General features: G+C 38.5%; 1 protein-coding gene across 4 annotated transcripts in view; it reads left to right on the forward strand.

The window, feature by feature from the left end:
• CHIC2 (cysteine rich hydrophobic domain 2) overlaps window positions 1–22,162 on the forward strand; it is a 48,279-nt gene that overhangs the window by 20,502 nt on the left and 5,615 nt on the right. The window contains exons 2-7 of one of the 4 annotated variants that reach the window (XR_006281073.1): window positions 2,543–2,597; window positions 2,787–2,942; window positions 13,670–13,798; window positions 15,529–15,606; window positions 20,278–20,334; window positions 20,501–20,560. Coding sequence is in view for 3 of the 4 variants with exons in the window: in XM_043513827.1 (XP_043369762.1) it covers window positions 2,543–2,597; window positions 2,787–2,942; window positions 13,670–13,798; window positions 20,278–20,334; window positions 20,501–20,560 (457 nt within the window). In the remaining variant the exon portion in view is untranslated. Of the gene's footprint in view, window positions 1–2,542; window positions 2,598–2,786; window positions 2,943–13,669; window positions 13,799–15,528; window positions 15,607–20,277; window positions 20,335–20,500; window positions 20,561–22,162 lie in introns of those variants that run through there. The other 3 variants (XM_043513827.1, XM_038398624.2, XM_038398626.2) reach the window with 3 other exon arrangements.

Here is a 22,162-nt window from a genome sequence, read left to right on the forward strand (position 1 = left end):
CCTCAAGTTCACAGGAAATCTGTTTAGAAGTTTAAAGTTGACAAGTTGAAACTTTCCTCATCTAGTTCATATGATCTGTTCAAAGCTAGACTAGTTTACAGTGCTCGACCACCCCATGTCAAACATTAAACATTAATAACTTAAAAACTATCCAGTCAGTTTTCTTTGGAGTTGGCTGGCTTTGTAGAACTCAATGAGGATTAACAATCAACTCAAGAGGGAAGACTTAGGCCTCAGTCCTACAACCGTCCGTGTGGGAGAACACTTCAAAGAGCCAAATGAAGTCTGTAGGGCTCCGTATAGCACAGGGCTTCCCCTACATGGAATAAGTTGCCGAACTTGAACTTTGTATAGTATAGCTATGTGTTCATTTTTAGAATGACAGAACTTTCTAAGAAACACCAATGCAATATTTTTTCCTAAAATATAGCACAGCAGCGCATACCAAGTAGGACATATTAATATGTAATTGTCATATTTATGTATTGCTGTGTAATCTAATTCTGTTGCCAATGCACAGTTGCTCATAAGATGTATTACTGACTTGATTCATGCAGCTTTGGCTGTAATATTTGTGGACTTAGCTTGACTTTACATATTTTGTGGGGGTTTTTTTAAACTTAAGTGTTGACCGTTAAAAGGACACTGTCAACTTTAATTTCTTTCAAATTGACTTTAAAAAAAAAAAGGTTTCTGATAGTGTCCTTTAATTATGTCGTAAAATAATTATTTGAAAAATTAACTCTGGTTTTGCTCCCTTGCTTATGCATAGAACAGTGATGTGGCTGGGCCTCAATATAAAAACCCTGAACGTGCTCCCCTTCCTTTCTTTTCAAGGTGCATCCACACTAGGGGGGAAAAGGATGTTTTTACCACTTGGTATGAAAAGACACTTTTTTTTCTAGTGAAGACAAAGCTTCAGTGCATACAACTGCCTGTTCAGCATCAGTTTTGCCCCAACTGTTACTGGTAAACACCCTGTTGCAGGGTTTGGGAAAGGGTTGGCACTATCAACAAACAGTAAGGTCTTGTCTGCATTTAAAGCCTATACCAGCAAATCTGTCGGTCAGGAGTGTGAAAAATCCCACACCCCGACTTAACATAGCTGTGGCAACAAAACCCCAGTGCAGATGCAGCTGTACCGATATAAAAGTGCACAGGTGCTGACTTTCAGCTTTCCTGGGGGTGCTCCACACCTGCTGTGCCCCGAGGCCCCACTCCCACTCCGCCCCTCCTCCAAGGCTCCACCCTGCCCACCTCTTCTCGACCCTGCCCCGCCCTTCCCCAAGGCTCTGCTCTGCCCTGCCTTTCCCTGCTCCCGCTCCTCCTCCTCTCCCCCCAGCACCTCCCCCCTGCTGCCGAACAGCTAATTGGTAGTGGACGGGAGGCGCTGAAGGGTCCTGCTGAACAACTGATCGTTGTAGCCCACTGAACAGCTGATCGGCGGGGGACTGGTGAGTACTCCTGGAGCACCCACAGAGTCAGTGATTATGTAAGAGTGCTTCTGTTGGCATAACTAATGTGGTTCAGGAAGGTAGTGTTTCTACACCAGCAGAAAAACTCCTGTAGGCGTATGCTGCATCTACACTGGAGGGTTATGCTGACATAGGCTCTGTAGTGTAGACATAGCCAAAAGTACATTACATAAAGCAGTGGTTCTCAAACTTTTTTTTTGTGGACCATTTGAAAATTCCTGAGGATCTCGGCAGACCACTTAATAATCTTTTGAAATGTTGTTTGTACTGTTAGCTAACAATTGTAAAGAGCTTTGGATAAAATCGCTATCTAAAAAAACCCAGTTAATAATAATTGTTTTTTTGTTCTACAAATAAAAGCACACAACTTATATTTTAATATCAGTAGTCTTACCTTTCCAATGTGATGTGCCCTCTCTTCCCTGCCATGGCAGCCCCCCAGCTGGGGCTGGGAAGGAGGGGGGTCTCTCCCTCTCTCTTGCACCACAGCAGCCACAGAGCTGAGGCTAGGAAGGAGGGCCATCTCTCCCTGGCAGCCGCAGCCCTGGAGCTGAGGAAAGTCGCCTCTTTCTCTGGCCGCCAGAGCCATGCATGTCCCAAATTTCCCCCCAAGGCCACCACTTCATGTTACATGTGCTTCTTCTCCAGGGTCCAGGCACCTAATTAGTGGAGCCACGCCTGCACAGCTCCACTAATTAGGTGGGTGACCCTTCATTCTCTCTGCCCAGGCATGCACCTTAGAGGGAACTATCCGGGGACCACTTGAATGGAGCTCATGGATCACCAGTGGTCTGTGGAACACAGTTTGAGAACTTCTGACATAAAAAGTGTATGTCAGAGTAAACAAGCTGAAAAAGACAGATTTTTTTTCTCTAAACTTTTTCAGTTATGGTAATCTTAGAAGTTGCTTTTAAGAATAATAGGTACAACATTTTCAGATGGAAATGTGATTTTTTTTTTTAAAGTTTGTTTGCTTTTGCAAAGGAACCTTCATGATGAGGTATTCATTAATCTCTTCATTGAATGATTGTGTTTCTAGTATGATCTACTTTTTTTTTTTCCCCCAGATTTGGACTGAGCAACAAATTTGAAGCAGAATTCCCTTCTTCATTAACTGGAAAGGTGAGCATCTATGGATAAGACTCAATTAGAAATGTACTACAACGGTCTCTAAAACTTAGAATTTGGGTAACAAGATTTTGCTATTAGAAAAGCTTTGTATTTGGGTTTCTACATATAGTTGAGCTTTGCAGGAATACTCATTAATTTACATGAATTTGCAGTAGTACTGGATTATTTTTTTCTTCACAGGTTGCACCTGAGGAATTTAAAGCCAGCATCAGCAGAGTTAACAGTTGTCTTAAGAAGAACCTTCCAGTTAATGTTCGATGGCTACTTTGTGGATGCCTTTGTTGCTGCTGTACATTAGGTTGTAGTATGTGGCCAGTTATTTGCCTCAGTAAAAGAGTAAGTTGGACTATATTATCATTTGGCATTCTCTGCTATAAATCTGGAAATTGTGATTGGGTTCATTTGTGTATTTTTTTTTTTGTTAATTTTCAAAACTCTGTATGTTAGGTCTGGTCCACGGAGAAGCAAAATGAAAAAAGGTGTGATTTTAAACTTATTTAGTTATTTCAGTGCAAGTTGTGTGCAGATCAGTTTTTAATATTACAGTGGAAACTAAACAGAACCAGTTAGTATACTTAAGCAAGTATATGCTATTTTGAATGTTTCAGGTAGCATGGCTATACGTATACATTTTTATTAGGGCTGTCAATTAATTGCAGTTAACTTACATGATTAACTCAAAAAAATTAATCGCAATTAATTGCACTTATAACAATAGAATACCAATTGAAATTTATTAAATATTTGTGGGTATTTTTCTACATTTTCAATATTGATTTCAATTACAACACAGAATACAAACTGCACAGTGCTCACTTTATATTATTATTTTTTATTATAAATATATGCACTGTAAAATGATAAACAAAAGAAGTAATATTTTTCAGTTCACCTCATACAGGTACTGAAGTGCAATCTCTTTATCGTGAAAGTGTAACTTACAAATGTAGAATTATGTACAAAAAAAACTGCACTCAAAAACAAAACAATGTAGCACTTTAGAGCCTACAAGTCCACTCAGTCCTACTTCTTATTCTGCCAATCGCTAAGACAAACAAGTTAGTGTTTACATTGACGGGAGATAATGCTGCCTGCTTCTTATTTACAATGTCACCTGAAAGCGAGAACTGACATTCGCATGGCACTTTTGTAGCCAGCGTTGCAAGGTATTCACATGCCAGATATGCTAAACGTTCGTATGACCCTTACATGCTTTGGCCACCATTCCAGAGTACATGGTTCCATGCTGATGATGCTAGTGAAAAAAATAATTAGTCAATTAAATTTGTGTCTGCACTCTTTGGGGGGAAGAATTGTATATCTCTAGCTCTGTTTTACCCGCATTCTGCATATATTTCATGTTATAGCAGTCTCGGATGCTTGTTTGTTTTAAGAACACTTTCAAAGCAGATTTGACAAAACTCAAAGAAGGTACCGATGTGAGATTTCTAAAAATAGCTACAGGACTCCTCCCAAGGTTTAAGAATCTGAAGTGCCTTCCAAAATCTGAGAGGGACGAGGTGTGGAGTGTGCTTTTAGAAGTCTTAAAAGAGTAACACCCTGATGCGGAAACGACAGAACCCAAAAAAGAAAATCAGCCTTCTGCTGGTGGCATCCGACTCAGATGAAGAAAATGAACATGTCAATCCACACTGCGTTGGATCGTTATCCAGCAGAACCCATCATCAGCATGGAAGTATGTCCTCTGGAATGGTGGTTGAAGCATGAAGGGACATATGAATCTTTAGCGCATCTGACTCGTAAATATCTTGCAATGCCATCTACAACAGTGCCATGAGAATACCTGTTCTCACTTTCAGATGATATTGTAAACAAGAAGCAGTCAGCATTATCTCCTGCAAATTGTACCCAACCTTTTTTGCCTGAGTGATTGGCTGACCAAGAAGTAGGACTGAGTGGACTTGTAGGCTCTAAAGTTTTACATTGTTTTATTTCTGAATGCAGTTTTTTTTGTACACAATTCTACATTTGTAAGTTCAACTTTCATGATAAATTTCAGAGTAGCAGCCGTGTTAGTCTGTATTCGCAAAAAGAAAAGCAGTACTTGTGGCACCTTAGAGACTAACAAATTTATTAGAGCATAAGCTTTCGTAAGCTACAGCTCACTTCATCGGATGCATTTGGTGGGAAAAACAGAGGAGAGATTTATATACACACACAGAGAACATGAAACAATCATAGGGCCTAATCACATCAGCCACACTATCAGAGGCTCGTTCACCTGCGCATCTGCCAATGTGATATATGCCATCATGTGCCAGCAATGCCCCTGTGCCATGTACATTGACCAAACTGGACAGTCTCTACGTAAAAGAATGAATGGACACAAATCAGACGTCAAGAATTATAACATTCAAAAACCAGTTGGAGAACACTTCAATCTCTCTGGTCACTCGATCACAGACCTAAGAGTGGCTATCCTTCAACAAAAAAGCTTCAAAAACAGACTCCAACGAGAGACTGCTGAATTGGAATTAATTTGCAAACTGGATACAATTAACTTAGGCTTGAATAGAGACTGGGAATGGATGAGTCATTACACAAAGTAGAACTATTTCCCCATGTTATTTCTCCCCCCCATACCACCCCCCACTGTTCCTCTGATATTCTTGTTAACTGCTGGAATTGGCCTACCTTGCTTTGTCACCATGAAAGGTTTTCCTCCTTTCCCCCCCCCTGCTGCTGGTGATGGCTTATCTTAAGTGATCACTCTCCTTACAAAAAGAAAAGGAGTACTTGTGGCACCTTAGAGACTAACAAATTTATTAGAGCATAAGCTTTCGTGAGCTACAGCTCACTTCATCGGATGCATTTGGTGGGGTTTTTTTTTCCACCAAATGCATCCGATGAAGTGAGCTGTAGCTCACGAAAGCTTATGCTCTAATAAATTTGTTAGTCTCTAAGGTGCCACAAGTACTGCTTTTCTTTTTTCATGCACTACAGTACTTATGAGGTGAATTGAAAAATATTTTGTTTTTTTCAGTGCAAATATTTGTAATAAAAAATAAATATAAAGTGAGCACTGTACACTTCGTGTTGTGTTGTAATTGAAATTAATATATTTGAAAATGTAGTAAACATCAAAAATATTTTAAAATAAATGGTATTCTATTGTTTAACAATACGATTAATTGCGATTCATTTTTTTAATCGCACGATTAATCGCGATTAATTTTTTTAATCTCTTGACAGCCCTAATTTTTATACATACAAGAATAATAATTTTACTTCAGAAAATAACTTTCAACAATACAAATAAATACAAAAACTTCTGTTACTTCAGCTTTTCCATAATATCCTGTTTGTTCTTGTCAAAATATTAGACAGTTGTTATTTAAAGATATTGGTTGAAATGAGTTTTAAGTTTTAAAGAGCTATTGATTATACTGACAAACTGATTACAGTCCTAATGATTAAAGATGTTTTTAGTGTCTCTCATTTCAAAAGACCTTTTTTAAAGATATAAGTCAAATGAAGTGATCTGTGATCAGAGTATTGGATCTTCTTTCCAGATTCTAAATGAGGAAAATACTTTAGTGTGTTAATATCTAGACTTTGTGCTGGGATCCACACTTCATTGGTTCTGTAGGCCGAGTATATTGCATATACCAGGGGCTCCTTGTATTCCTTCCTATCTAGCTGTCTGTGGCACTTTCCCATTCCCTTCTATTTCAGGGACTCCATACAAACCTCCGTTCCCATGCCAGGGACTCTGGGTAGCCCCCATGTCTCTTTTCACCCATTCTACTCACCCATGCCAGTTGCTCTGTGTGCCTCTTATTTCCCTTCTCCTCCCCCAGGTCCTTTGGGTCTCCATACCCGGGTCCCCTATTACCCACAGCATGCAAAGATTTTAATATTACAGACAGACAAATGGAGAAATGCCTTCGAGCTGAGCATAAGACCTCATTTCTCTCAGATGGTAAATCAAGACTGAGCTCTTAAATTGCAGTAAGGCTGTTTTTTTGTTTGTGATTTAAGATTAAAACCAAAATAATTTAAAATGAGTTCTTCCACTTATCTTTTAAAATAGTTCAGGGTCTTGAGGTTTTTTTTTTCTGTGCTATGGTTGATGACATCACTAAAACAGTTAAAGGAGCTTGCTTGGAATTAGCTGTTAGTGATATCCTCAAATATTGCGGAAGCTATGCAGGCACTTGAGACCCACATGTATTGGTAGGTAAAAAGCATTTTTAAAACAGCTTCTCTTACCAGCATTCTTAGAATGTATGTTGGTGGACATAATGAAGACTGAAGAAGAGACTCTCTTTATTAGGCAACTTTCTGTCTTAAGAAGCCTCCCCAAAGTGTCTCCATTTCTGCTCTTTTATTAGTTAAGCAGTGACTTTTTGTCAGTCCCCTGAGTGATTGCTTAAGACCAGTTTTACTATATGCGAAATAAAATTAAGGTACATTAACCTTCATTAGAACTGATCTTGCTTCTGTTGGAGTCAACTGAAAACTCCAGTTGACTTCAGTGGGAAAAGGGTTAAACCTTTGGCTTTTGTCAGGGCTTGAAACTGTCACCAGCTACCATGGCTCCTTTCTGTTAGACTAGTTCAAGATGGTCATATGTCCAAGCCCCCAAATCACTGTTACAGTTGATAGTGATTAAACAAATCTTAAAGTGATTAACCACTTGGATGGCAGTCTCAGTAGAGGTGCCATGGACTGAATGTGCTTGAACTGTCTTCTCAGTCCAAAATGTTCTTTTGCAATTATGCTTGTGGTGCAATGGAAGGGAAATTTGCACTGCTACTACTGAGGCTGAACTTGTTTGTGGATAAACAGATGCATGGCATGCTGATCCTGTAGTTTTGCTCTAACCCATTTCTTCTCCACATTGGATCAACTTTAGTGTGCTGTTGCAGCAGGAAGTCATTAGCAACACGTAATAGGGTGGTAGGCTATAAGATTCTGAACAAGGATGCAAGTTTCCTTGTAATTATCCTAATGTGAAGTGCTTCCACCCTGCATAAAGAGGCAAAAAATTATAGCTGATTTATTCTGACAGATGCATCTTATCTCCAGTCAGGACAGAAGAGGTTGGAGTATCTGAGACTGAGGGAAGTAGGGTTTGGGAGGAAAAGGAGTCCTGCCGGGAAATCCTAGAAACTGACAAGTTTGTGGAAAGTTGCACCTCTGGTTTGTTCTGTTTGCTGTTGTTTGAGTTACCAATAAAAGCAAGGTGTACCAAGGGGATAAGTTTGGGGTGTGTGTGTGTATGTCTCTCTCCCCCCTCCCTCGGGGGGGGGAGAGACACACACACACACACACACACCCCAAATATATTCTCTCTCTCTCTCGGGGGGGCGGGTGGGGGTGAGAGAAAATATATTCTGTTCAGAGCAGGATGGTAGCTATGCGTTTGATGATGGTGTCAATGGTAGAATAAACCACTTTGCACAAGGAGGGAAAATGAGTAGCTCTGTGAAATGGATACTTAACAGAAACAATGACAGCAAGCCTGGGTTGCAACGCCCACAGGCGTGGCTGCCGCAGTTCCGGGGTTTGCCCACATACACCACTCATGCTGCCAGTAAATCCAGTCTCTTTCTTAGCAAAACTGGAACCAGAAGATAACTCAGAAACATATCTGGTTACATGAAGAGGGTTCAGCCAGGTATCTCTATCTTACACCTGATAAGCAAAGTGATGCATTAGCTCAGGCTTGAGACCCAGAAAATAGGGACATAGATGGACCTAATAATGGATCTTTACTTACAAAGTCTGCCTGCAAGAGAGAAGATGTGGCAGAACAATGTGTTCACACTGGCTGCACAGTGCAGCAAACGGAGAGCATCTTGGAGGCTGATCCATCAGAGACACCACAGCCGCAATGTAGAACTGAGAGAGCTTGATTGTTTGTCCAAATGACTGTCATAGAGAAGAATAAAAAGACTTAGGGCCTCAGAGAGAAACTGGAAAGGACAAGGATGCTCCTCAAAACTGAGATCCTTAATCCCAGATCTGGCTGGGGGAGAATTCAGGAATTGAGGAAGACAACCACAGGCTGTCTTCCAAGAACTGCCTTGCAAACCCTGATGTAAGTTACGTGAAAGAAAGGTGATGGGTGGGGCATGCTGGGGGCATGAGGGGCTGGAGCCACAGGGTGTAGAGATTCTGGGCAGTGCTGCTTCCCGTAGATGTTTGGTAACAGACTGTGATAGCTTAGGCAGCCCTCCAAGATGAAGATGTGCTGTGGTCCACACTGACCCCCTGAGCAGCCCTGAATCTGGAAGGTACACTTTAGGTTCCCTCTTTTCCCCTAGGTTGTGAGTGTTGCACCTTTTTAGAGGTTCAACACAGTATCTTGACCCCAGACTCTAGAAGAAAACCACCAAGTCCCTCCTTTTCTTTTTCACTTGTGATCAACAGAGACGCATACAAATATATATTCTGACCACTGATGGAGCACGAGCATGAGGAAACGTAATCTTGCTGTGGTAATAGGATCCGAAAGCTTTTAGCTTGTGTGTAATGTACCTATGCAACTAGGTGTGAGGGATGTTATCGTTATAGATGTGGACTGTGTCCAAACATTAGTGAGGGAGGATTTGGTCAGAACTGAGCTACTGCAGGCAGCACAACCCATTCAGGTCATCTTTGTCCATTGGAACTTGTATACCCATTTCTCATTGTGTAATCCCTCTACAAGGAGTAAAATAAATGGGCTTCAGAGTGAGATATCCTGCTTATTACCCTAACTGGTTGTTTTGGGTGGTCCCACTGGTCCATTAGATGCTAAAATAGTTACCAATTAATGCTATTAAAATTTGGAGGAAGCTTGGCAGGGATATTTTGAGGGAAAGGGATAGAAGACAGGAGCATTGCAAGAAGGAGGTGGTCGTAAGAAGGAAGGCACTAAGATGCACAGTAAAAGATAGCAGAGGAAAAACAGAAGATAAATGTATCCTTTGCCAGAGATAGCACCTCTCTTGTCAGTTGACAAAAAAAATCTAGCTTCAAGAAAAGCTGGTTCAACCACCAAGAAATAGCAGGAACAATAGGGGTTTACTAATTCACCTGTTGGAAGGCAAGCTTGTTAGCTTTTTTTTTTTTTGTTTATGACCCTTCTTTCTAAAATGTATTCACTACTTTTCACATTTTGTTTTTGGTGGGATATGTTCCCACTTACACAAACTTAGGAATTAAACCCTGCAGAAGACTTCAATCTTCAGGGGTCTCAATCCCCCAGAATTCTGTGGAGTACTAAATTTACCTTAAAACATGTTAAAAATGGGAGTGGACTGGATTCCACTAACCCTTCTGTGCTGGGGACTGGTTGTAGACTAGCCTTGCTGGTTCAACTGCTCATCATAGTAGTAATAATCAAGATGTGTATGCTAGATTGTAAATTCTTTGGAGCACAGACTTTCTTTTTATGTATTTGTATAGCACCTAGCACAAAGGGATCTCAAAAAACTGACTGGGCAACAAAATAGTGATGAAATTCAATGTTGATAAATGCAAAGTAATGCACATTGGAAAACATAATCTCAACTATGCATGCAAAATGATGGAGTCCAAGTGACTGCACATGTCCATTCCTCTCTAGGGGTGTGTGTGTAGTGGCGTGAGGCACCAGAAGGTGCTTGCACTGCCCTGACTGGTACTGCTGAGAGAAAAAGCTCCAACCACTGTGCATAAGGTGCGCACACACACACTTACAGTGGAATGGTATGCGCTACATATCTTGAAGATCAACAGTTATGGAAAGTAACCATTTTACCACTCAAGAAAGAGATCATGGAATCCTCATGGACAGTTCTCTGAAAATATCTATTCACTGGGCAGTGGCAGTCAAAAAAGCTAACAGAATGTTAGGAACCATTACAAAAAGGATAGATAAGAAAATATCATAATGCCACTGTATAAATACATGATACATCCTACCTTGTATACTGTATGCAGTTCTGGTCACCCCATCTCAAAAAAGATATGAGAGTTGGAAAAAGTACAGAGGAGGGCAACAAAAATGATTAGGGGTATGGAACAGCTTCCATATGAGGATAAATTAAAAAGAATGGGAGAGTTCAGCTTAGAAAAGAGATGACTAAAGGGGGGATATGATAGAGGTCTGTAAAGTCAGGAATGGTGTGGAGAAGTGACTAAGGAAGTGTTATTTATCCCTTCGCAGAACTAGGGCCCTACCAAATTCATGACAATGAAAAATGCATCACGGACCGTGAAATCTGGTCTTCTGTATACTTTTTCCTTATACTATACAGATTTAATGGGGAGACGAGCATTTCTCAAACTGGGAGTCTGGCCCCAAAAGGGGCTGAGGGAGGTGGTGTTGCAATGTTATTGTAGGGGGTCATGGTATTGCTACCCTTAGTTCTGCACTGCCTTCAGAGCTGGGTGGCTGGAGAACAGTGGCTGCTGGCCAGGCACCCAGCTCTGAAGGCCATGCCCCACAAGCAGCAGCAAAAAAATAAGGGTGGCAATACCATACTTTGCCACCTTTACTTTTGTACTGCCTTCAGAGCTGGGCAGCTGGAGAATGGTGGCTGCTGGCCAAGGTTCCAGCTCTGAAGGCAGCACAGAAGTAAGGGTGGCAATACTGCAACCCCCCTGGGACACACACACACACACACACACACCCTACCTCTTTTGGGTTAGGACTCCTACAGTTACAACACCATGACATTTCTGATTTTTAAAAATCCTATGACTGAAATTGACCGAAATGGACCATGAATCTGGTAGGGCCCTTCGCATAACATAAGAACCAGGGGTCGCCAAATGAAATTAATAGGCAGCAGGCTTAAACAAAAGGAAGTATTTCTTCACACAATGCACAGTCAACCTGTGGAATTTATTGCCAGGAGATGTTGTGAGGCCAAAAGTATAACTAGGTTCACAAAAGAATTAGATAGGTTCATGGAGAATAGGTCCATCAATGGCCATTAGCCAAGATGGTCAGGGATTCAAGCCCATGCTTTGGATGTCCCTAAACCTCTGACTGCCAGAATCTGGGACTGGATGACAGGAGATGGATCAGTCGATAATTGCTCTGTTTGTTGATTCTCTCTGAAGCATCTAGCACTGGCCACTGTTTGAAAGCAGGGTACTGGGCTAGATGGACAATTGGTCTGATCCAGTATGGCCATTCATATGTTCTCATTGTGTCTCTCTCCATGAATGTTAAAATATTATTTTAGGACTTTCTGGAGATTACTGACACATTTCACTTGTCAAAAGTTAACGAGGAAGGTTTATTTTCAATTGTCCATATGTACCTAAAACTTACAATTGGAGATGCACTGATATTTTCATGAATCATTTGGAAAAATGATATAATATGCCAGTATGTATCATCTATAAACTAATGAGATTAATGTCAACTTCTAGTGACTTGGTTTTGGTATTTTATCTTGATCAGATTTTCATGATTCCCCAGAGGTAAAACAGTAAGAATAGTGAAAGAAGCTTGGAAAACTGTTTTGGATTTCTCCGGCTTTATCTCAGCCAGATAAACACACTTGTGTGGCTTTACTGGTTTTCATTGTCTTACAATACAGCTGATATTTATCAGAATATAGATTCATCACTATCTGCTTGTTCTGTCTACAACTATCTTAAAGCATCTCCAGATTTTTCAATATTCTCAGTGGTATATTGTATTTTTCTTTAATGTCCTATAAAGCCCTAAATGTTTTTTTTGAGTCTTACTGAGTCTCTGTTCTTTATATTTCATGGTAGCTGCCATCAACAGTCATGTGAACTAACAGTCCTCTGACTTTTTAAAAGAGTGTAAAGCTGGCAGGGCATTTTAGTAGTGGGTCCTTGGCTCAGGAAATCACTACTCCACCTTTGTAGTATCAAAGCCCAGTTTTAATAAACTGCAGGGCACTCTGCAAAGACCCTGTCTATTTTTTACCAGGCTTTTTTGGGAAGTAGAAAAGTGAGTGAAGTTTTGGAGTAAGTGGCTGAGTCGGTGTCTTTTTATTTTTGCGACCTTTTTTTCTTAAATATTATTTTTTTGGCATGAAAGAGCATCTATATGAATATGAAGTAAATTGCAAGATATTCAGTGATATATAACTTTAATACACAAAAGTTCATTTTTCTCATATTTCAAAAATGTTTTAAAGTTGATTCAAAATTCAACATACTAGAAAGTCTATAAGGAATGCTATTTATGTGAACATTAGATCATAATTTTATGTATTCTGAATAAAGTGATGTTTACATTTCAATTTAGGTGTAGGATACGCATTTTAAATATAAGTGCAGTCATTTTTTGAAAACGTTATAGTGCATATTTTGAATGCTGACTTACTGATCTTTCTGAAGTAATTGCATTTGTATGTTGGAATTATGCCTTTGAACACTTAGCAGTAATCCATAAAGGATATACATATCTACATATCATGGCAATTTTTGAAATGTTTTAGATATAAACAAACTACAATATGTAGTACATGGAAAAAATAAACCAAACAAGTTTTGTTGACCCTAACATTAACTTAAAATCAATAAACATTTAAATAGTGATGTGGACCTAGTAGATTATAGTCAAAATGTTCACTACTTATGGTGATGGCTATAATCCCAGCAAAGTGCAATTAACCAGTCTGAAACTGAAAGTACAGAAAAGGTGAGCAAATATACAGTAATACAGAGAAGCAGAGATTGTAAAAACATGAGATTAATAAATTACATGGAATGATTTATGTTTGAATGAAGTAAGTCTGGTATATTGTCCACTGGCATAAAAGGAAATGTCCTCTTTTGGCCCTAATGACAAGGAAGCAAAAAAAAATATATTGGTGAAAGCAGAAAAGAAACAAACTGGACCCATCCTAGAGGCATTGTAGCTAGAGCTGTGAAAATAACCTGATTTTTTTTTTTGGTTCATTATCAGTTCTGAAAAATTGGCAGGAGGGGTAAAATTAGTTTGACCCAAACTGAAAATGACCGTTCTTAGCATTTTTGGGAAATTGAAAAAGTTGGGAACAATTTGTTTCTGGTTGAATTAAATGTTTTGTTTTGGGGGCACTTTTAACTTTTTTTTTTTCTGTGTTTAAAAAAAAAAAAAGACTAGATTGACAAAACCTGTGGTGCTGGTACAGCCCCTATTCCCCTTCTTTATGATTGCAGTCACCTGGGATGTGTGGCACCCTTCGGAGCAGAGACTTGAACCCAAATTTGCCCCCTCCCAGGTGAGTGCCTGACTATAGGGTATTCGTTGGTAGGTCTCGCTCAATCTCTGCTGTGAAAATTGTTCCACTTTGTATGAAATTGTTAAGTAGTCATTGGCGCAGGGACTGGAATCCTGCCAGCTCAGTGTCCTAGCCACCAGGCTATAGAGTCATTCAGTCTCACTGTGGCCCAGTGACTGTGGTTCACCAGAGGGGAGTTGTGGGCTAACAGGCCAGAGTTGCGGAGGATTAAAACCTTTCATATTGCTTAGAGAGAGGAAGATCATAAATGGCTTTTTTGTCCTCATCTTTGCATGTACATCCCAAATGCCTCTCACCAGTACACCTTCCATGGGACAGCACAACTGCCTTGGTAGGCAGCAGGCTCCTTTTCATGTCAGTCACCTCCCATGGTCCCATATACATCCCTACTTCTTCTCCCTAACTCCACACAACCCATCTCACTTCTACCAAAGCACCAGGCTGTAGCCCCTGGGACATTTGCATTGGTGGAGCAGGGATGCGAAGTGGTAGGGAGAGCACAGTTTTGTAAGGGGTGCATGGAGAGTGCGTAGAACCCTATGCCCTTACCAATCAAGCTTTTAGGTATTCACATATATTTTGATGATAGATGAGGGTTGTGGTTGACGGTGACACTCATTGGCAGAAGTGTGTTAAGGAACACAGCTGTCGGAGACGATGGGAGGAGTCAGCTGAATGCAAGACCAGTAGGAGAAGTGGAACAGGAGGGTGGGGGTGGGAGTGGGGTGGGGGGTCCAGCATCGGAAAGATGTTAGAAAATCTGTAAGATTTCTCCAGACATACACTTGCTTAGCTTACAGTTAAGGTTGCTCAAGTGCACAGCCTCTCAACACAAACAATAAAACCAAAGGAAATCACAAGTACATAATCCAACTGCACACTTCAGTTGCGCATTCAATTTACCTATCACGCCACCTATATTACCCCATAACTACACAGACCTCCTTAGATTCAAATGTACGACATTGTGTTGATATACAACAATGCTAAACACTAACAATTAACTCTCTACAATGACATTTTCAGATGATTACAAAATCAAATCTCTTTTCATAACTCTTAACTGCATTACAGTCTCACAAATTTCCTGCACAAATATAATCCCTCCGTTGTTTTACTTCTCTCACTGTATTACCACCATACCATAGTTTAGATATAAGAACTATGTGTTAACTGTTCCCACAATCTCAACCTAAACACATTTCTCTAACTAATTTGGTAAGAATTGAGGTAAGCATTTGGTTGTAAAAAGGAGAAGGTCCATGTGGTTTTTTTTGTAATCTGGGATGGTGAGGTATGTTGAAAAGTGGGGGTGAAATTTATTTAACTTGTGACTTCCTTGGCTTTCATTGTGTTGGTAGAATGTGTACCCGAGCAACTTTAACTGGAAGCTAACACATATTTGTATGGAGATAAACAAGAAGTTATGTGTGTAAAATTTCCTTTTTAGGATGAAAGAAGCCTAGGTCAGGGTACAGATAAGATAAGGAGCCTTTCTGTCTCGATATTTAGTACAACTCCTGTTCAGATGCATAACCACAAAGGCCCCACTGTTGCAAAGTCTCAACTAAGAAGTCAAGCACACGCATAAGTCTTTGCAGGATCAGGGCAAAAATCATCATTTGATTGTGTAAAGGCTTATATAAAATAAATGGTGATCTTGATGCAATTCTTATTGGGCATGTTAGCAGCCTTGTCTGCAATTTCAGGAAAGAAGCCAAAGATCGAATGGACATGAAGAATGAACCTCCCTATCAACCCCAGAGGAATGTGAACAAAATTAATGGGTAGGGTGAGAAAGCCATATTACTACTGGTCTTGTCCCTGTTCTGTTTGTTGAATGGAGGGCTTCATTCTCCAGGACTGTCACTGTTACCATTTATGAACAATACAGTCCTTTAAATATTTACAAAAATGTAGTATGATTAATCCTTAGGAATCCACACCTTAAAGTATAGGGAGGTACTCAAATAGCATTATGGTGGGTGCCAGGTTATTATAATTTAATATTTGCATTGCAGTAGCATCTAGAGGCTTCCATCAGGATTTGGGTCCCCATTCAGCTAGATGCTGTAAACATGTACATGGAGAAGGGAGTAGGTTAACTTGAAATTGAATGATACGAGATGTTATAGGATAAGTGTTAAGCAAAATTGTAGGATGGGGTATGTTGTGTTCTTTTTGGTCTTCGTCCTACAGAGACATAGAGGCTTGGACTCGTGGACAGAAGCTCCACCCAGACTGCCCATTTGGAACTTTGAGGGGGTTGAATTTTTGAAGGATCATTGTTTGGCTCCTTTGAGGTGGGGGGGGTCTAGATTTTGATCAGCAAGGGAAGCACTGCTGAGGTTTTACAAGATTATGCTTTCCCTAGTGGAGTAAGAAGTAGAAGGGTTACTGAATTCAACTGTTATGTATGTTATGTTTTACTCTGGCTAAATAAGTTTAGTGGTTTTTCAAACCCAGTAGTTGGAGGCATAGTCAATCAGTGGGTTTTGAAGAGATCTTCAATAAAACAGTTATGAAAAGCAGCCAGAATCATCCGGTATTTACTGACAAGAGGGGTAAAAGGGCTATTCTTATGATCCAGAGACACCAGTGTTGAATAAGGTACGTGCCCAGGAAGAAACAGGTTGTTGCCTCATATAACAGAAAGCTCTTACAATCTAAGTAATTTTGATAGATAACACTTCATTGGTGGCTGATAATGACTTGTCACACTCGTATTGCACCTGAAAAAACCACACAAATTAAATAACTAAAGAAACGCAATATAGCTTTTTAGCTAAAGGGCTCAACTTTGCTCCCTTTGCAGACCATGGCAAAACTCCCATTGACTTAAATGGGAGCAATATCAGGCTGAAAGTGTTTATTTTGGCTTTAGATTTCCTGGTGGTTGGCGGAATAATTTTTCAAAGGAGGCCATCAGGCATGCACATTTTAGAAGCTAAGTCAAATCTAACTGCATGTAGGAATTTAAGCTGCTATGGTTTCATTTTACTGGAAATGTCTCATTAAATTCTACATCCAGTCAGTTAATTGAAGATGAATTTATGTTATGCCACTTTTTTTTAATGGAGAGTAAAGGTCATCTGATTTGTCACATCATCTGTCCTTTAACAATTTTTTTTTTTAAAAAATCGTAATCAATTTGAATTGGTAGTTTAGTTTTGTTACAATACTGATTTTAATTTTTTTTTAAATGTGGACAGTATGAAATCTTCCTAATAACTAAAGCTTTCTTCCACTTAATTTGTGCTTTTGTTGCTACTAACAAATAATTTGCAGTATGGGTTTTTCTGTACACCATTGATAGAATCTATGTGCTTGTCATCCCAATATACTGGAAATGTTACTCTCAAATCAAGGGTGAGCTGTAGCTCACGAAAGCTTATGCTCTAATAAATTTGTTAGTCTCTAAGGTGCCACAAGTACTCATTTTCTTTTTGCGAATACAGACTAACACGGCTGCTACTCTGAAACTTCTGGTTTTGTATGTCCTCACCTGCTCCTCACTGTAAATCATTGAGATGTCAAGTATAGTGATTAATTAAGCTGCACGTGCAAGTACTTTTTTTCACCTGTCAAGTAGGAAAGAAGACTTGCTATAGAGAATTGTGTGATGCTGTTTAATTCACTTCTTTTTCCCCAAGCTGTGGAGTTTGCAGTAATGTTTTACATTTAAATTTTCATTCACATTTTTATAGCTGTAATTCAGTGTTGGTTTACGAATTTTAAATCTTACATGGCATATTTACAGGGGGATATAAAGTATTATAGTAGCAGTTTTACATAAGTGAGCAAGACCAACTGTATAATATAGTGTTATCAAATGTTATATAGTCAAAATCTTACTAGTTAGAGTAGTTCTAATTGGATACAATAGATTAGTTTTTAAACAAATTGCTTAAACCTACATTAGTAGCCTAACAGGTTTAATAGTTGTGGTGATATTTTTACTGTAACGAAGGATCTTTTAATATTTTATGGAAAGTACGTTTGGTCCATTCTGTATGCAAGATTTTAATATTGTATGTTCAGTTTCTTGTGTGTCTGTATTATATGCCTTATATAGTACACTATGTATACATATGTGTGTGTATGTGTACACGTGTGTGTGTGTGTGTGTGTGTGTGTGTGTGTACACAATTTTATTGGAATTTGGAAAGCTTGAATGTTTGTTTCACTCTTTTTAAGGCAAATAGTAAAATTAAATTGTATTGTGATCTTAATCTATTATTAAAAGGTCCGGGAAAGGAAGATTACTAGGTAGATTCAGGTTTTGAATCAGTTTTGCCATTGGTTTAGCAGCGGGTGGGCAGGCAGATGCCTGCTCAGAGTAGAACCTATTGCCATTTTTCACCATTGATAGAGTAGCCTTTCAGAGTCAATGAGCTCTGTCAATGTGAGCTTGTCAAGGCTACAACTTCATAGACCTGAGAGGCGGTTTGAGAGGTCAGCCCTTTTCAGGTTTGCTGTGATGCAAATGAACTTTAATGCTTAAACAACTATTGGAATTTTTATGTCTGCTCCTTGTTCTTTTTTCTTCACAAAGTCATTGACGAGACATTCAGTGCTTTTTAAATTGGAAGTTGCATTGTGCTAAAGACCTAGTACAGATTTACGGAGGGCTGAAAGCAGTTAGATCATGTTCTTTTCATGGTGCGATTAGAATCAAATCGATTTCCCTACAGCCTTCAGCATTCAGATGGCAATTTTAACAAAGCTTGGGGGCTAGACAAGGGACAAAACGACTGAACTGAATGTTAATTACACTCTGCAGCCTTATTTTCTTTTGATTTGGAGCTGACTGGCAACTAAATTAACAAAAGTGTGACCATAACTGCTGCCCTATTTTCATTTAAAAGGAGAGCAGACTCTAAAAGGCTATCTTTACAAAGAAACAAGTTAGGTCTGCTGATCATTGTTAAAGGACACTGTCTTAAAAAAATAGTAGTAGTTGTAATAATAATAATAATTAATAATAATAAACAAAAAGAAACCCTGAATTCCAAAAACTGATTAAATAAATTTAGTCACTGACAAAGCCACCTTTTAAAGTTCTTGTAATGTCTTCTTTTAAAATATAATGTAGTAGAAACACAACCCAATAATGATTATTCATAGATTATAATTAATTTATTTTTAATCATATGACCATAGCTCAGGCTTAAACGTGTTTGGTGTTGAAAGTTGTTGGTAACTAGAGAGCAAGTAGCTGATTTTAAATAAATATGAACATTTTGCATTTGAAATGCCAAGCCAATTATTTGAAAACAGTTGTTTAATTTTTATTTTATTCAGCTCATACTTGTTCGACACACAGATTTCTAGTTTGTGATTATTAGTGTTTGTTTATACTATCTCTGTTATTTTACAATAATAACAGCAAGATGCTTCCCCCCTTCATCCCCATTGCTTAGTGCAGCTGCAGCTTCCTTACAAAGTTGCAGTTGATCCTTGTCAAAACTGCGTCCTTTTGCACCTGCAGCTCTGTTGGTCTCATCTTAACACCTGGCATCATGAATTATCCTCTTTTATTCGTACTTGCTAGCAAATCCCATTAAGGGCTGAGCAGTACACATTGCGGCAGTCCAATGACCATAAATGTCAGAGTACATTTCTAAAATGTAAGTATAACTAAATTATTATACTCAAAATATCTCTAGGCATGAAGCTGTACTTCAGAAAGTTTGCTGTTTTTCATTACATTTTCCATACATGAAGATTGATAAGTTATTAGAATTGCATACATGCAAAATTTTAGTTGTAAAGATTTATCAAGGTTTAGATTTCAAAATGTCAGAATTCTTTGCATGAAATGTCAAATGTAAAAGCACAAATGTCCAAATCTTGAGAATCTGAAATATTGGTATTGCACTGCATTTTTGTGTAAATCCTAGATTTTTTTTAACCATTTAGCATTTGTGCAAGTTCCCATCTTAACTTTCTGTATTTGGATTTTCCTGGCTAGTTTTCAGAGCTAAAGATATAAAAGATTTTCTTTACGGTATTGGTTAGATAGAATATTCGATATTTATACTTGACCTCTTGCATTACAAAATAAAGTTTACAGCATCTTTCAGCTGTTCAGTGATGTTTTGGAAGCAGTATATTCACATTAATATTTTTGTGTAACATTCTTACTGAGACTTAAAAATTGTCTGAAAATTGCTGTTGAGTACTCTTAGGAGTCCAAGCAATTAAAACATATGTATAAACCATTGTGCTCAAAGGTTGTAATTCTTTTTTCACATTGTCCCTTAGTTTTTACTTTTTAAAAAAGGTCATTTCTGCTCTAGTTACTGTTTAATACTACAGAAGGTTTGAGAGTATTGCAGACCACCCTGTACTCAGTCACTATCCTATACCTCTCCCCTTTTCACACAAAAGCAGCTGCAAAACAAAGTTTTTCTAAAACCAGTCAAGAGTAAAATTCTTTCTCATTTGTCTTCCAGACACGAAGATCGATTGAGAAGTTATTAGAATGGGAAAACAATAGGTTATACCACAAGGTGAGTGCCGCAGGGAGCAGCTTCGTACTGTTGGAGTCTGAATTGCACAGTATGGAAACAGATGCTTTTGTTGAACGAAAAATATGAAAGGTGGACAAATGGGCTAGTCTGTGTGCTGCAATAAAATACAGCTCATTTTTCTTCTTTTTCTTTCCTCCTTGTCTAGCTGTGCTTGCATTGGAGACTGAGCAAAAGGAAATGTGAAACGAATAACATGATGGAATATGTAAGTTAAAGGGCTGTTTTGTGAGTTTCTCTATTAAATGATCATTTATTTTGCTTCTGATCTTATTCTTTTCATGATTATTAATCAGTAAAGGTGTCAGGAACTTAATCGCCTGAGTGCAAGGATTTTCTACGGTTCACAGATGCATGGTTTCATGTGCAGGACTGATTTATAAAGTTATGAATGACTTGAAAACAAGGCTTCACTGTGTTCTGAAAAATAATAAATTAATTGCCAAGATAAAATAGCTTGAACGTGTGTTGATGGAGTGTGAAATTTTAGATGCTGTATAAAGAATAACCACAACTTTGGTTACGCAGCAAGTCAGATATGGCTGTTTTATATAATGCTAATCAAGTCTAAAAGTATGGAAGAAGACCTTTCAGCTAAACTGTTGGAGCTTAAGAAACCTTTAGCCTTTATAGATATTAACTGCCCCATATCTCAACTCTCTTGAAAGTATCTTTATCTTTAATAGGGTCACTAAAATATTTTTAAAGTCAGTCTTATAAGTAAGCTACAAAAGACATTTCGGTTTGGTTATTATTCCCTAAAAAGTTCTCAAGTTATAGAAATATATATGCTGAAAAGTTGCATGCCTTCTTCAGTCAGTCAGTCTATGGGATTTCAGTTTTCTCACCTAGCTGCCTTCTTGCTCTTTTATTTGTTTTCTGTTTTATTACTGTTTACAAAAACTTTTGAGTGCAGTCAAGGGAGAGTGAGTGTGGTGAGATGAGTCTGTTAAATTGATTACATCACTGAAATATGTAGGATTTTCTTAATAGGAGAAGTGAGTGGGCCAGGAAGGGGTTAACTATTGAAAATGAAGACCAACCTTGGAGAAATGCTTCTTAAATATGCATGGTCTTTTGTTATGTGATATTTCGTATATTCTTTGAAACAAAAAGAAAAGGAGTACTTGTGGCACCTTAGAGACTAACAAATTTATTAGAGCATAAGCTTTCATGAGCTACAGCTCACTTCATCGGATGCATCCGATAAGCTTATGCTCTAATAAATTTGTTAGTCTCTAAGGTGCCACAAGTACTCCTTTTCTTTTTGCGAATACAGACTAACACGGCTGCTACTCTGAAACCTGTCATTATGCAAGTCTTTGAAACAATAAAGCCATCATAGATGCATATATAAAGATTGATTAAAATAGTGTTTAAATAATTAGAAATTATCTTAAAATCATCTTTTCACTGCTAGCATTCCCCTTTCTTCCATTTTCACACTAAATCTTATTTCTAGCCTGAAACGTAAAAGATTTTTAATGTCTCTTTTCACAAACTAGCTCTGTTCACTAAACTGAATAAGTAGATTTTTGTATCATTATCTATTATATAAAACATATTTATGATGAGATGCATGATATTTCACTATAAGCAGGAAAAATAGCAAATTTCAGTAAGCTGTTTTGAGCTTGACCTATATGAAGATGTCCTGTTTTTTCATCATGGAATGCTTCTGTTTTTCTACATAAGTAGTTAGTATTGTCACCTCAAATCCTTTGCAGACTAAACTGAAACTAAGCAAAAGAGGCTACAGTTTTTTTTAAATTAATTTTGGAGGGTGGCTTATTAGAGCTTAAACAAATGT

Source organism: Dermochelys coriacea, chromosome 4 (genome assembly GCF_009764565.3).
Source record: "Dermochelys coriacea isolate rDerCor1 chromosome 4, rDerCor1.pri.v4, whole genome shotgun sequence".
NCBI classification, from domain to species: Eukaryota; Metazoa; Chordata; order Testudines; family Dermochelyidae; genus Dermochelys; species Dermochelys coriacea.